Below are 14,598 nucleotides of genomic sequence, written 5' to 3'. Positions count from 1 at the left end.
GGATCAAAACTGCCTACAGCACAGTCATGTTAAATGTGAATTATGCAGATGCAGAACAAACACAGATTGCTGTGTTGCATGAACAATCACGTGCAGAGGAGGGCTGAGAAGTGTTTTCATTTCAAACAGAGTACAGCAGGTGCTTCCACTGATCAGCTCTTCCTCTCTGGCTCAAGTTATTCTAATAAGTGAAATCATCTGGTCTAATCTTTGACTGGAATGAAAATAGGATCCTGGTCTATTCTAGCTGTATGGATTCCTGTGAATTTATAATTACAAATGCCAATAATGTGCACATTGTGTTTAAGAGAAAAGAAGCAGGAAATGAGACTGTCAGTTTCAATGATGCAGGCGTTTCCCTGTAGTTATGTTTTCTTTTTTTTTTTTTTTTTTTGAGAAGATAATGAACAGTTCCCGGCTTGGCACGACAGCATGTCAAGCAAGAAAGACTGTGGAACGGCAAATACAAGCAACAGCTTGGTAAAGACAGGCGCCGCTGACTGCCAGCGTTGGACAGATGGAGGGAAGAAAGGCAGCAAAAAGTGATGTGACAGAGGTGAAGCTGCAAGTGTGAGTCCAAGAAAACAAGATGAAAAGAGAAGGAATAGGAAGCCTGAATTAAAGGAAAGGTGTGGAAATGATGTGACTATTATGCCAGATTGTCAGATTTAGTGATGCACTGATCCAAAGGGTGAGCAGGTTGTCATGGAAAAACCCCAGTCAGATTTTTGCCACTGAGGAGTCATTTTATACAGTAATTCAGAATCAAATCTTATAATCAAACAGTGAAGAAAATCATACTGTGTTCGAAGTGTTTGAGCTGTGTGTTTGAGCATGTGGGAGCTCTGATATAAGGCAGAGTTTCTGTAAGGTCAAATGTATGTTGATCTCACTGTTTTACTCTTTCTAGTAAGTCCCTCTCTTGGGGGTTTAATTAGTAGGAAAGTATCTCTGTGTTTGCGTCTGGAAAATGACACTGATGTCCAGCTCAGACTATTTTCTGATGTCCTAAATACACCAGAAGGTGAATATCCTCAAGATTAAAATGTGATGTTCATCAAGATGCATGTGGGCAGATGTAAAGATGGTGTACAGACATTTTCTCACACTAATAGCGGCGGATGATAACTCCCTGTCTTGGATGGACATTTTTATCAAGATGTCATGCAAATTTCAAGCCATCCATCATTTTTACATAACCTTAAATCTTTTCTGGGCTAGTCTGAAATCAGGGCCACTGTGGCGTCACACTGCCATCCAGTGGACGCACAGAGAAACTGACCACTGTGTCGAGGATATCTGCTGTGAGAGCTGTTCGTCGACAAAAATGAATGTAAGACAAGACTTTAGACTTTATCAAATTCACAAGAGGCAAGCTAAGAGGGAAGAAAACAGATAAGGAACAATTTGAATGAAATAACTAAGATTAAAGCAATTAAAGACATTACATTAAAAAGATATATACATACAATAGCTTATTGTGACTTGTTAGAGTGCGACTGATACCAACTGGTAGTTTGTTTTGATGTCTGCACTGTATATAACATAATGAATACAATAAACATAAAAATGTATCAAGACATATAGTATTATGTATAATATATGTGCAATATATTGTATGCAATATACACACACTACAAAATAACAACACAATAATATAAAATACAATACCTATAATAATAGGTAATAATTGTAAATTATTGCAATGTAACATAATTTTTAACCCTTACATACTGGTTGAACTGGTTTACATTTGGGGGCAGTAAAAACACCCTGAACACATTTCATCTAGCCTGAAATGTTATGACTTTTCCTAAAGTGACCAGAATAAACAAAAATGGAAATATTTCAATTAGTTTTTTTATTTTTGGGTTTGTTTTTTTTTACATTTTTGTCCAGCTGATATAAAGATTCACTGAGGATTAATCATCCATTTATTAAAGACTGATGAGGTTATGTATGAATGAAAAAAAAAAAAGATTTGTGGTTCAGACATTTGGTATAGATACTAATTATGAGGGGATACTGTGAAGGGTCAGAATATGAAGAGTATGTGAGGGTTACTATGATATTACTACTTCTACTACTGTCTATAGTAGTAATAATATATTATTGAGGATGGGGTGTGTTTTTGAAAAAGCGTGTGTTGGACTGTGCAACAGGAGACCTTGAGGTACAGATCATATGCAGTAGTTGTTGTTACTGTTTGCTCTGCTCCAACAACAGCGTTTGTTGTTCTAACAAAGTGCAGAAAACAGAATTAATGTTGCAGACATCAAATGAAAATCTTTCCGTATTCCCTGCGGTAACTTTAATACAATACAATACAAATAATACAAAGGATGATATCTTTTTTTTTATAATAATCAAATGACTTTCAAGGGACTAATGTTAAAGAGATACAGCAAAGCACATGCCTGATACACAATAGAAACATTATGTGGTGTTAACTGAGAGCAGGCAATCTTTCATTCTGGAGTCATTCTTCTGCTGTAATGTTCTGGCCTTGTGCTGAATCTCCTAGCAACAGAGACATGTTTGCCTACAAAACCACCTGCAAGACAGACAGGTGAACAAGCTGAAGAGTAAGTGAAGCTTTTCTCTGCTGTGGCAGATTCTTTTCAGTGGTAATTTATATCCAGGGTTAATTAAAAAAATAGCAAGGTGACTTCTCTCTTCACTCAATCATTTGATAAAGAGAACACTCATTGCATTGTTTCACTTTTTTAATCACTTTTTTTCAGAGAGCTTTAAGTTTAGTTGGATATTGTGAAACCTAAAGCAAGAGTTTCACCATGTTTCCTGCTTTTATTTGTGGTTACAGCACTGCCCACATGCCCTGAGGAGTTTGCTATCCATCACTGTTGTCAGTGAAGGTTTCCATTACAGCAGTCACAGATGGCTGAGCAGGGGAGGATAGTCATGCCGACTGTCGGAGCAACGGGCGACAGGGGACGACTGACCAGCAACAAAATCTACAATACTTCTTACAGAGCTTCTTATGGTGAGAGTGCACGATGAGCAGGAAAGGATAAACAGAAATAGCTTCGATCATGACTATCAGGATTCAGATTTGAATTCTGATGGCCAATATTTGTACAGGTGCAACTGTCACCAATGCAGACAGGGTAAACTTCAATGCTCACCTTGGACGTCCAAGTGGGACAGGCTTCACAGCGAACCATAGGCCAGCTGTATATTACAGACCCAGTTTGGACCATATTGACAACCCTCAGTTTGGGTAAGTGTCAGGGCAGGTGAGGGCTGCTCCACAGGCTTCAGCTTAACTGATTTCTAGACCTTCACTTTGAAAGGTCAGTTCAGTCAAATCACAAAAAACAAAACATATTTTCTTACCTCTTGTGGTATCTGGTCATGCTGATAGTTTTGGATTAATTTGCACAGTTTTTAAAGGCCCTTCACTCCCAGACAGGTGTTTTCAGTCATGCTGGCTGATTAGACTTCTGCTCAGGTTGACAGTGGGTGGATCCATGCTGGTAATTGAAGGATAAGGCTGATGAATTTCTATATTTTTCTTATTATTAACAAATCTCATGTGCAGAACCAAACCAACAACGAATTGAACAACACGAATTGTGTGTGTATCCAAAGCCTGATATATCTTATTCCTCTGTGCCGTAGAGCTCTGTTGTTGTCCAAAAACTATTAAAAACACTTCAATGAGCCCCAGTCCTGCACTGAGACTGAAACTGTGATTGCTGTTATTATTCTTTGGAGCCGTTTCTAAACAAACTAATTTAACAATGGTCTTCATGGTGAAGGAATATGTCACCCAGTGCATCGGTCTGACTCACTGATGTGTTTCTAATAGTTTTTGGACAACAACGGAGGTCTACGGCACAGAGGAATAAGATATATCAGGCTTTGGATACACACACAATACTTGTAAGTCAAATCAGTTCATTGTTGGTTTGGCTCTGCACATGAGATTACTGACAATAAGAAAAATATAGAAAATTGCCAGACCAGCATGTACTAATAAGAATCAGCCTTTTTCACAGAAGACACTTTGACATGTCACAGTTGGAAAATCACAGGTGAAAATGATACATTTAATGATACCGTAATACATTTAGCTTTGGTTTCAGGATCCTGATATTGTGCATGTTGGCTCAAATTCACACTGGGGCACTTGAATAGAACAGAGCCATAATGTTATTAGTAACAGCTGCGTTTTTCCCATTATACCTACTATGGTATCTAAATGTCTGAAAAAACCTATGATACAGGTATAATTTGTTACGTCCTTATGTGCAACAAAACTAACAGGAGAGGACATGTCAATCAAACACAGTTTATACGCTGCTGCACAGTCCTGTGATGAGGTCTAATCAGCAAAAATGATTAAAATCCCTTGTGTGGATTTAGGATTGTGGTGATTTTACTTATTTTGGCTGATTACACCTCGTCTCATGACTGTGTGAGCCTGTGCAGACTGTGTTTGATTGACATGTCCCCCTTTTCTTCTGTTAATTTTGTTTCATCTGCTCACTGGTGCATTTAGCTTCTCACGTAATTCCCAGCATATCTCATGCCGAGTTCATGTCATATGGGATGGATGATAGAGATGAGAAAGATTCCCGCTTTTACAACCCGCGAGCATTCACGTCATCAAGACAGTTGAATGTATGATTACGGAATTAGTCGTGTGAGATTTAAAGTACTGAGCACATCTATTAAATATAGCCTTTTATATTTGACTGACGGCCTTTGGTTGATGTGAAGCGTCCATATTTGTTTGGTTTTTAGGTGTTTCCACATTATTAAGTGTCAAGTCAGATATATCAGAGCTTTTAGGGAAAATCTGAGTTTCCCAGTTGTAATTATGACTTAGATGTTGATGTGAACGCTATTTACAAGTTGGAAACTTGTTATTACGATAATTTCCACAACAACGTGAATGTGGCATGATCCCACCTTTAACCTGAGCTGAGGTCTAATCAGCCTTAATAAGTGATTCGTAGTGTCTATAGTTGTGATGATAAAACTCCAAATAACTTTGTTCCAGACGTTTTGAGGGTTGTCTCGGTGCTGTTTGGGATATTGTAAATGGGCTGTTTTGTGGCATTGGCACAGTAACAGCTTTTTCTGGCAACTTGACCATGCAGCCCATTTTTATTCAAGTACTTCATTATTGTACATCTTGAAACAGCCACATGCAACTTTCAGCTGAAGTTGCATGTGGGTTTTTCTTTGTAATCTGAACAATTTTCCTGGCACTTTTGGCTGAAATCTTTGTTGTTCTACCTGACCATGGCTTGGTATCAACAGAACCCATAATTTTCCACTCATTTATCAGAGCTTGAACACTACTGATTGGCATTTTCAAATCTTGGGATATCTTTTTATATCCTTTTCCTGATTTATACAGTTCAACTCCCTTTTCTCGCAGGTCCTTTACAGTTCTGCTTCTCAGTATCAAGTACAGTCAGAGCAGCCCTGGATGAAATGTGCAGGGTCTCTCAAGAGCTAAGAAACTATTTATACACAGACACTAATTACAATCAAACAAGTCACAGGTGTGGAAACTTACCCTTCATAACCATTTAAACCTGTGTGTGTCAACTTGTGTGTTTATTATCAGGCCAAACATTCAAGGGTATGTAAACTTTTGATCAGGGCCATTTTGATGATTTCAGTTATCATTATGATTTAAAAAGGGCAAACACAATTATGTGAAAATAAATGGCTTCACCTGACCACTATCCCTAAATAAAACAAAAGTTTTCAGCATAATCATAAGTCATATTTTCCAAAAAATGGCCAATAATTCACAAATTCTACCAGGGTATGTAAACTTATGAACGCAACTGTACCTCTAAAAGCAGGGAGGAATGTACGTATTTTGTCATTTGACTTTTTCAGTGTTTGGATTTTTGTAAATCAACTTTCTAAATTTTATTCAAGTGAAAGTGATGAATGAAATAAACCTCAAAATAAAAGTGTTGCTTTTGTTTACAGACTCCTGTTATCTGACAGTTTCATGTCTCAAACCAAGCGGCATTACCAGCCTCACATCCAGTCCGATAGTTCGAGGTCTTTGCCAAACCTCGTTAACAGACCCAGAGAGAGCGGCTTCCATCAGCTGAGGAATCAGCCCAAAATGGAGACTGTGGAGAAGAAGGTCAGGTCTAATATACAGGATCATATAAAGACAACATTTGGAAGATATTTAAAAAGTGTCACATACATCAAAGATTCTGAATAGTAACTTTCTACTCTTTATATTGATGTATATTATCTTCATGAAATTTGTCTCTTTAGACAGAATACCAAAGATTGTTTGTGCCCCATCGTCTCACATCAGCAGGTAACTTAAAGCCAAAAACAGATACATCAAAAATGCAAAGCTGCTGTAGTTGTTATGATAAAGTGTCTTCTTTATCTTCTTTAAGTCTTTTTAAAGTTGTTTGTATAAATGGTGCATTTACACTGTTGGTGAACTTCCTGTAGCTGCAAAGAACCACATGACTGTGGGTCCAAAAGGAGAAACTGGTTTCACTGAGGGAACAGACCTTCAACTGAACACATTTCAGGATAAAAAAAGCTGCATGGTTTGTAAAGTTACAAACTGACTGTCATTCTTGTAAAAGAGTCAGACATACAGCATTACCTCACTCTCTGGAGGTCTATTGAGTTACTTATTTCTCATCAACTTTTTTGTCTTTTGCTGGCATTCAGGTTGAACCTCGCCAGACACACAACTCACTGATGAAAAGTGACTTTGTGCCACCAACATTTCTGCAGGTTGACCCACAATATTTATTCACCCTTAACTCTCCTTTATGTTGAAAAAAATGTTTTTTATGTTGGAAAAAAGGGTGTTCTTGTATTTCGTTTTGCACAATCTGTGAGGTTTACGTGTCTTTCTGTGTTTGTGTTTGAGGGCACTGAGGCGACACCGAGCCTGCGCAGCCATTCTTCACGAGAAACAGGATACACTCGAGGTACCTTGGCTCCTTTGGCCTGCCCAGTGAGTACAGAGCTCCTCCCAACCAGCTGTAGCAGACTGAACTGATATCACAACACTGACATCCCTCTCCTCCTATACCAGACCTCCCTTCTGCCATCACCTGAGACTAAAATTAATACACCGACTCAGAGGATGATTGGGAAAAAGGTTAAGTAACTATTTATATTTTCTCTACTAATAACAAGTAATATCTCTGTGTTTGGAGCCGCTAAGGTATCTGGATGGTTGAGATTTGTTTTTCATCTGTTCTTGTCTTTTCAGGAGCCATCTGGGTCTCTTCTCAATGCTCCAAACAACGAAGCTTTCCCTAGCACACCTTTTGACTGTTCCCACTTCACTACCCACTATAAGAGCACGTAAGTGTGTTTGGTACTAATATTGAAGTACACGTTAGTCTGACAAATATCCATTTTTTAAAAAAAAGACTTTATTTTCTAGGTTCTGTCATCATGCTGATCTTGAAAAGTTGAGATCTGGCCACACCGGTGCCGGCATCATCAACTCTAAAATGGACAACGGCTACAATCGTCGGGACATGGACAGGTACACACATGTTGCACACAAACAGTCCTGTCATGCACACGTTTCCTGTGACTCACATACACCTTCTTTTTATTTCACAGGTTCATCTTCAGGGGCTAGACCTTCACACAACTATGTGGCTACTCATTATAAAAATAAAATATGGTGTTTCTTGGTGACACATTACTGTTGGCCCTTACTTCCTTATGAAAGAGTCAGTAGCTGTGAGAGGAAGCACTGTTGCAGTATTACATCAACTCCTGAAAGTCTTAATCACTCCCCTTACGACAGTCCTGTCAAAAAATGGCCAATTTTTAGCTCTTTGTGGAGTCCTTTTTGTCTGAGTTGAAAAGCTGCCAGTCAGACAATTTTGTAAAGTGAGTCATGTGAAAGCCAAACAGAGGAGTGAAGCAGATGATGCATCATCTTCGACCGCCTCACTGTCACTGACCTACAGAGAATGAGAGAGTGTAAACTAATGAGCAAAATAATTATACTCAGTCTGAATATGGCACCGATTCCCATGGACGTCTGCGGAGTGTCAGACTGTTTTGCCACCCACAGCTGTGGAACGAGGAGCAGAGTGCCGACTGAGGAGGATTGTGTTTCCACCAGTGTCACATTATGTGTCATCCAGCTCCGTACAATACACCTACTGTGGGGAAACTCTCGGAAACTGCAGCGGTTTTACTTTTTCCAACACGAGTCAAATAGACACAAGACTGCTGCGTCAAAGACAGGAGACACATAAAACCACATGGCTTGTCGGCAAAGAACTGTTTGTTGTCAGTAAACATAGAAGATAGATCATGTTTAATTAGCTGCAGATGGAACATCTTCCCATGATGACACTGAAATAATGTCCTACTCTTAGAATAAGTGAAAAATTAGGTGACATAATTAGATCTGAAACCTCATTTAGTCAATTAATCCATTAGTCAATCAACAGAAAATGAATCAGCTACTGTTTTGATAACTGATGATCTTCTGAGTCATTTTCATTTCAACATTTACTGGTTGCAGCTTCTCGAGTGTGAAGATTTGCTGTTTTTCTTTGTAATATATGAAGTAAACTGTGTGTCTTTGGATTTTGGAGTTTTGGTTTAACAAAATGAGACTTTTGCAGACATCATTGTGGGCTCTAGGAAGCTGTAACTAGCATCTTTGAACTATTTTCTGACATTTTATAGACATAATGATCAAGGAGGTAGCTGACAGATTAATTAATAATGAAAATAATCGTTGGCTTCAGTCATACAGACAATGAATCAACTAATCTTTTAATTGTCTTTGAAGCAAAAATGACAAATATTTACTGGCTCCAGCTGCTCAAATGTGAAGATTTTATGCTTTTTTGTTAGTTTTCTGTGATTGAAAAAACTTAATATTTTTGGTTTTTGAATTGTTGGTCACACACAAATCAGGCAATTTGATTATGTCAACTTGTGCTCTGGAAAATTGTAATGGCAATTTTTCACTATTTTCTGACATTTTACAGAAAATCAATCACTTTATTTAAGAAGATTATGTTTTAAAAATAATGAAAGTAATAATTTGTCGCAGCTCTAGATGTAATGCAAACATCCATACATATATGTGAAAATGGGGATTTTTGCATGTAAAAGTTTGAAATTTAAGAAAAGCAGTCATCATCAGTTCGAGTCTGCTCTGCAACACAAGAGTCAAGACATGCTGCCACTCGAGCACGGCTATAAATATTTCAGTGTTGGGATAAATATTTCACTCTTGCAGTCAGATGTGAGAAAAAGATACGTGGAGGGAAAGAGGATTGGATTACACACGGGCACCACATGAATAATGAGTGTAGAGATGAGAGGAGAACAAGCGGCGGGCCTGCTTCACGTTAAGAGACGGATGTAGAAAAGGTGTAGACACTGATAAAAAGGAGTATACAAAGGTCACCACGGACTTGAGTCTCTGACCTGCAGGGGGCTTCAGGTTTTTTATTTGAACAAAAACATCTTCCTGCTTGACTCTTGTGTCAGTCCACTTCATGTTTGGAGCCTCCCCTATGGACTTGCCTTTTATGGTGAGGCACCCCAGCTATTCATCCCTCTAATAATCCTGATGTCTCTCTCTCTTTCTTGGCACTGACACTTAAAGGACTGCTTACACAACAGTGACAACGGACGACGAGTTGTGTTTAGCGTGTCATAAATATTTTGTAAATCAAAATCCAGTACACACATTTACACGGTCTCGGTTTACAAAAATAGAAATAAGCCGAGCCGAGGTGCACTGGCAAGCACGTAAAACAGACACTGGCCATGATGTGTTGAAATACAACAGTCAAGTAAACAGAAGCTGGTGGTTTCACGGCTTCCCAGTGAAGAAATATCACCCCATAAATGATTGACACTGACTTCATCAGCTGATTTAATATTTAATAATGGAAGACTTGGTCTCCTTTGTACACTCATGATACAACTCTAATGTAAATCAGCCATACACACTGACACACACACACACACACACACACACACACACACACACACCACCTGAGTCCTGCTCTGATTTGACAATTTGCAGCTGATTGAGATTTCATAATGCCCAGCTCTTTCATTTTCACAGTTAACAACAGATAATAAATTAGCAGCAAGGCTGAAAAATGACAACCCCCCCCCCCCCCCCCCCCCCAAAAGTCACACTCTCAACTTGTGTCAGCTTCTTTCAAAAATATTATCTGTGGATTGTCTGTCATCCATCTCTTCCTGCCTGCAGATTATCTGGATGTATAAGAGGTTTTTCATGCCCCTTCATCCTGTCTCTCCGTGTCCTGCAGCTCCTCATACTCGTAGTCCATCTGTGCCCTCTCATACTCCAGCTCCTCGCCCTCATACTCGAACCCCTCGCCCTCACATATAAGCTCCTCAGTCTCGTATTCAACCCCGTCCTCGTCATATTCAAGCTCAGCACCATCGTACTCTATGACTGGCAGCTCCACATCCCCCTCCTCCTCCTCCCCCCTTGCCAGGGGCTCTTCCTCCCTGATGTCTGCATCCTCTAAGGTCACTACGGCTCCGTTTGTGGTTCGGTTTGAGCTGCTGTTCTTCAGGATGCCGTGAATGACTGGCTCCTCTCCCGCCAGAGCCGATTCCTCTGCTTCTTTCTCTGCGGCCTTTCGTCGTCTCTCCTTCATGGCCTCGCGCTCCTCCATGAACTCTGCAGCTCCTTCCCCGACCAAGAGCACTTCTGGGCCCACTTTAGGAGGGTCCTTGACCGGGTTGTGGTCGTAGGAGAACAGGCGGAGGGCTCGGAGGCACTTCAGGCTGGGGAACTCTGATATCTTGTTGCGGTCCAGGTCTAATATCTCCAAGCCCTCCATGCGCAGCAGGACTTTGGGGAAGGTCTGAAAGCGGTTCCCATAGAGCCATAATCCTCTCAAAGCCTCCATGCGGCTGAGGTCAGGAGGCAGCGTCTTCATCCGGTTGTCCCCTATCTGGAGGGACTTGAGGTTGGGCAGGTCGTACAGCTCTCGGGGGAATCTCTGGAAGTAGTTGCTCTCCACCCACAGGCAACGCAGGCTCCGCAGGTTGGTCATCTCAGGCGGGAGGCTCATCAACCGGTTGCTGCCCAGGTAGAGGCGAGTGAGGTTAGTGAGCTGGCAGATGGCCAGAGGAACGTCCTCCATCTTGTTAAAGTCGAGGGCGAGTATCCGCAGGCCGTGCAGCTGGGTGATGTTGTCCGGCAGAGTGCGCAGGCTGTTCCCACAAACATACAGCTTCTCCAGATGCATCAGTCCACAAACACGCGACGGTAACCGCTTAAATTTACGGTAGCTCAAGTCCAGCACAGGATCTCCGCTCTCCAACAACTCCTCCACCCCAAGTGGAAGCTCATCCTCGACCTCCTCCTCCTGTTTCTTCTTCTTTGTGATTTCTGCCTCCTCGCCATCCTTCTCCTCCTCTTCTTCTCCCTCGCCCTTCCTGGAGGAGTTGCCCATGCTGTGGGTGGCCTGCCGCCCCTGACTCCTATGTGAGTCAGGACAGAGTCATTTGACGAGGTAGTGTCTGTGACAAGTTAAACCTCAGCGCTGGAGCTGCTGTTGTTTTGTGGTTGATCCCACCGGCTGCAAAGAGCATCATGCTTCAGGCCAATTAACACTGTCTCCATGTTTCAGCAGTTTGTCAGGTGTCCCTTCGTCCCTTCATCTATTGCCAGATCAGAAAACTCGAGAATATCTAGCAAAATGTGGAGTAATAGTAATAGTAGTAGTAGTAGTAATAATAATAATAGTAGTAGTAATAGTAATAATAGTAGTAATAGTGCTGCTGGTAGTTGAGCTCAACAAAGTACAGCTGAATTTTGAGCTGAAATTGAATTCTTGCAGTCCTTACCCTTTCCTCTCCTCTGTGACTCCTTCAAGGCTTTTTGAGAGAAAGATAGTGTGCGGCTTTGAGGTCACTTGTTCACGTGATCCGGACAAGAAAAAAAGTGCCACTTTAGGACGTTAAACAGTCAGTTGCTGTGCCTCTTCCTGCCGGGTGTCGGTGGATAAGCCCACAGTGTGCTCAGCTCAGTGACCTGGCTCCCGGCAAAGAAAAACAGTTAATGGAAGTCTGTCTACTTGTTAATGCAGCTGCTGCCTATTACAGGCTCAGGTCCTCTGCTGTTATAATCCGCACCGGAGAAAGAAATTGCACATTTTGGAGAATTGCAGTGCTGACAGACTGACTGACTCAGCTCCTGATGTTGTCCGGTTCTCTCCATCAGTGTGAAGGTTTACATTCAACTGCTGCCTCCCTCCCTCCCTCCCGCTGTAACCGGACCAGGGGGCATTCACATCACATGGTCAACTGTGTGTGTGTGTGTGTGTGTGCTTGTGTGTGTGTGTGTGTGTGTGTGTCTCTGTGTGTGTTTACAAAAACTCAATCTCCTATTCATTCGAGTGTTTTAAGTTTTTTAAAGCAATATTTTTTAAAAAAGATTACTGCAGCACTTTCAGGTTTAAACATTAAGAATTTCTAATTTATTTTTTCATTTTTATTCTCACATTTTGAGCTCAACCAGCTACAGCATTTGGTACGATGCTGCTTACAAAATAGAACATCATTAATAATCCAATGATGTAATAATAATAATAATATGCTAGTATACAATATAATAATAATAATGAACTTTATTTATACAGCACTTGTCTTAACATTAACAGTGCTTTACAAAAAGAAAAATCAGGCAGATAAAAAGAAAATAGAGACAATAAAATGAATATGTTTAAATAAATGAAAACATATATCAAACATTTTTTATAAGCTTTTACAAAGAGACAAGTTGTAAGAGATATAAGTAGAAGCGATCAAATTAGCGTGTCTGAGTTCAGCAGGCAGAGAGAGTTTGTGAGCTCTAATAACAAAAGCCTGATGACCTTTAGTCACAAACCGTGACCTGGGAGTAAACAGCAGGGATCTTAATGGCCGAGAGGTCACATACCAGGTCAATAAGTCAGAGATGTATGTAGGTGCAGGGCTGTGTAAGGCCTTAAAAATGAGCAATAAGGTTTTAAAACCAGTGTCAAATTTAACAGGGAGCCAATGTAAGGAGGCAAAAAAACCCAAATATAACCCTCTATGTGCTTTTACATTTGATTATTTAAGTACATTTAGTTGATAATATTTTTACATGCTGAACTTTTACATAAATTGCAATTTTTTTTAAGGATCTGAATGCTTCTGTATCTAAAGTCAAAGCACTTATAAAGAATTGTCTCTTGTACAATTACTGATGAATTATATGTTAAATTTAAATGTATTTGTTTATTTAATAATTTTTTGTGCAGTTTTACACACACACACACACACACACACACACACACACACACACACACACACACACACACACACACACACACTCACATTATCAAGAGTGTGTGTGTGTGTGTCTTGTTTGTCTCAAAGAATATACTATTGTCATGTAAATATCTCGCATAGAGGCAGGAAACCGGAGATACAATACTCATCAGAAATTAAGGACATTTTGCTATTTAGCATCTAAATCATCATATAATGAGCAATAAAATATAAAATGGACTTCTTCTTCAGTCTTTTCTCTCAGGGAGAACAGATTTTTAATTGGGACTTTTTGCATGGACACCCCTGGATTAGTGAGATGAAATCCTTATTTGTAGGATTGATTTTATTTTTGTTTTCCAAAACAGCAGCAGCAACTTTGTACTTCCATCTCACTGCATTTCAGAGGGAATTATTGTACTTTTTACTCTTTACAGATTAAGTATTTACATACAAAACATGAGATCAATTTATGAAAAATAAGAAATTGTCATAAACTGTATATAAAATAGTTACAATTTGTCTCAATTGCTTAAACCCATTTTCTAAAACACTGTTGTAGTTCTCAAATCAGTTTATATTGAGCAGCGCTTCATTTGTCCTGCAAAAACATTTAACTTGTTTGTCAAAAATAAACAATTTCATCAACATGTTCACCTCTGCAAAATATGACAAAAATGAAAGTAGAGCATGAATACATTTCTTGATACAACAAATTCATGTAAATTAGGAACCATTTAGAAATTGGAATAAATAATTAAATCCCTCTCAACGCTTCATTGGCTTTCCAAACCCTCCCATCTTGTATTTGGTGCAACTCTTTCCCTCATGTCTCTGCTGTGACGTCCTCACAGGCAGCACGTTGTCTCTGTCCTCTCTGTGTCCACCTCTCCCTCTGACCGCCCTCAGACCCTCTCTGATGTCTGTCTGCTCCATCATCAGTAACTTTAGTAGCTACACAAAACTCAGTTTTGCCCTCTGTGAGAAATGACTGCTTAGGAGTTGCATCTGTAAACTACATCTGACAGCATGACATAAGCACTAAAAACTGAGGATGAACATTTTACAACTTATCGGTCAGCAGTTGTTGTTGCATTATTACAATGCCAGATTACTGAGAATATTAATGATTCATGTTTGGAAGGTCATAATTTTTGGGTGCAGTGTTTTGCATGTGTGGATTTACATAAAGAACATGTTGATAAATGTGCTGAAGAGTAATACAAACCAGTTGAAAAATGAATGTAATCAACTTGGGTCACCGAGTCATTGCAT

General features: G+C 39.9%; 2 protein-coding genes across 3 annotated transcripts; one reads left to right on the top strand and one right to left on the bottom strand.

The window, feature by feature from the left end:
* Nucleotides 1–2,531: 2,531 nt before the first annotated feature.
* On the top strand, nucleotides 2,532–7,702 carry ppp1r32 (protein phosphatase 1, regulatory subunit 32). Of its 2 annotated transcripts, none has more exons than XM_044357009.1 (12): nucleotides 2,532–2,585; nucleotides 2,825–3,004; nucleotides 3,103–3,241; nucleotides 5,983–6,145; nucleotides 6,286–6,331; nucleotides 6,475–6,575; nucleotides 6,703–6,768; nucleotides 6,908–6,994; nucleotides 7,076–7,141; nucleotides 7,256–7,350; nucleotides 7,433–7,537; nucleotides 7,618–7,702. In XM_044357009.1, the coding sequence occupies exons 2-12, from the start codon at nucleotides 2,899–2,901 to the stop codon at nucleotides 7,634–7,636; spliced, it is 993 nt and encodes a 330-aa protein (XP_044212944.1). In that variant the 5' UTR covers nucleotides 2,532–2,585; nucleotides 2,825–2,898; the 3' UTR covers nucleotides 7,637–7,702. The 2 variants fall into 2 exon arrangements, with proteins under 2 accessions (XP_044212944.1, XP_044212943.1); XM_044357008.1 differs by having other exon boundaries at nucleotides 2,580–2,664.
* A 2,427-nt stretch (nucleotides 7,703–10,129) lies between these two features.
* Nucleotides 10,130–11,551, bottom strand: LOC122986427 (leucine-rich repeat-containing protein 10B). The gene has a single exon (XM_044357693.1). It carries the CDS (start codon nucleotides 11,478–11,480, stop codon nucleotides 10,284–10,286), a length of 1,197 nt encoding a protein of 398 aa, XP_044213628.1. The 5' UTR covers nucleotides 11,481–11,551; the 3' UTR covers nucleotides 10,130–10,283.
* Between the last annotated feature and the right edge of the window lie 3,047 nt (nucleotides 11,552–14,598).

Source organism: Thunnus albacares, chromosome 7 (genome assembly GCF_914725855.1).
Source record: "Thunnus albacares chromosome 7, fThuAlb1.1, whole genome shotgun sequence".
Lineage (NCBI taxonomy): Eukaryota > Metazoa > Chordata > Actinopteri > Scombriformes > Scombridae > Thunnus > Thunnus albacares.
This window is presented reverse-complemented; position numbering and strand designations above follow the sequence as displayed.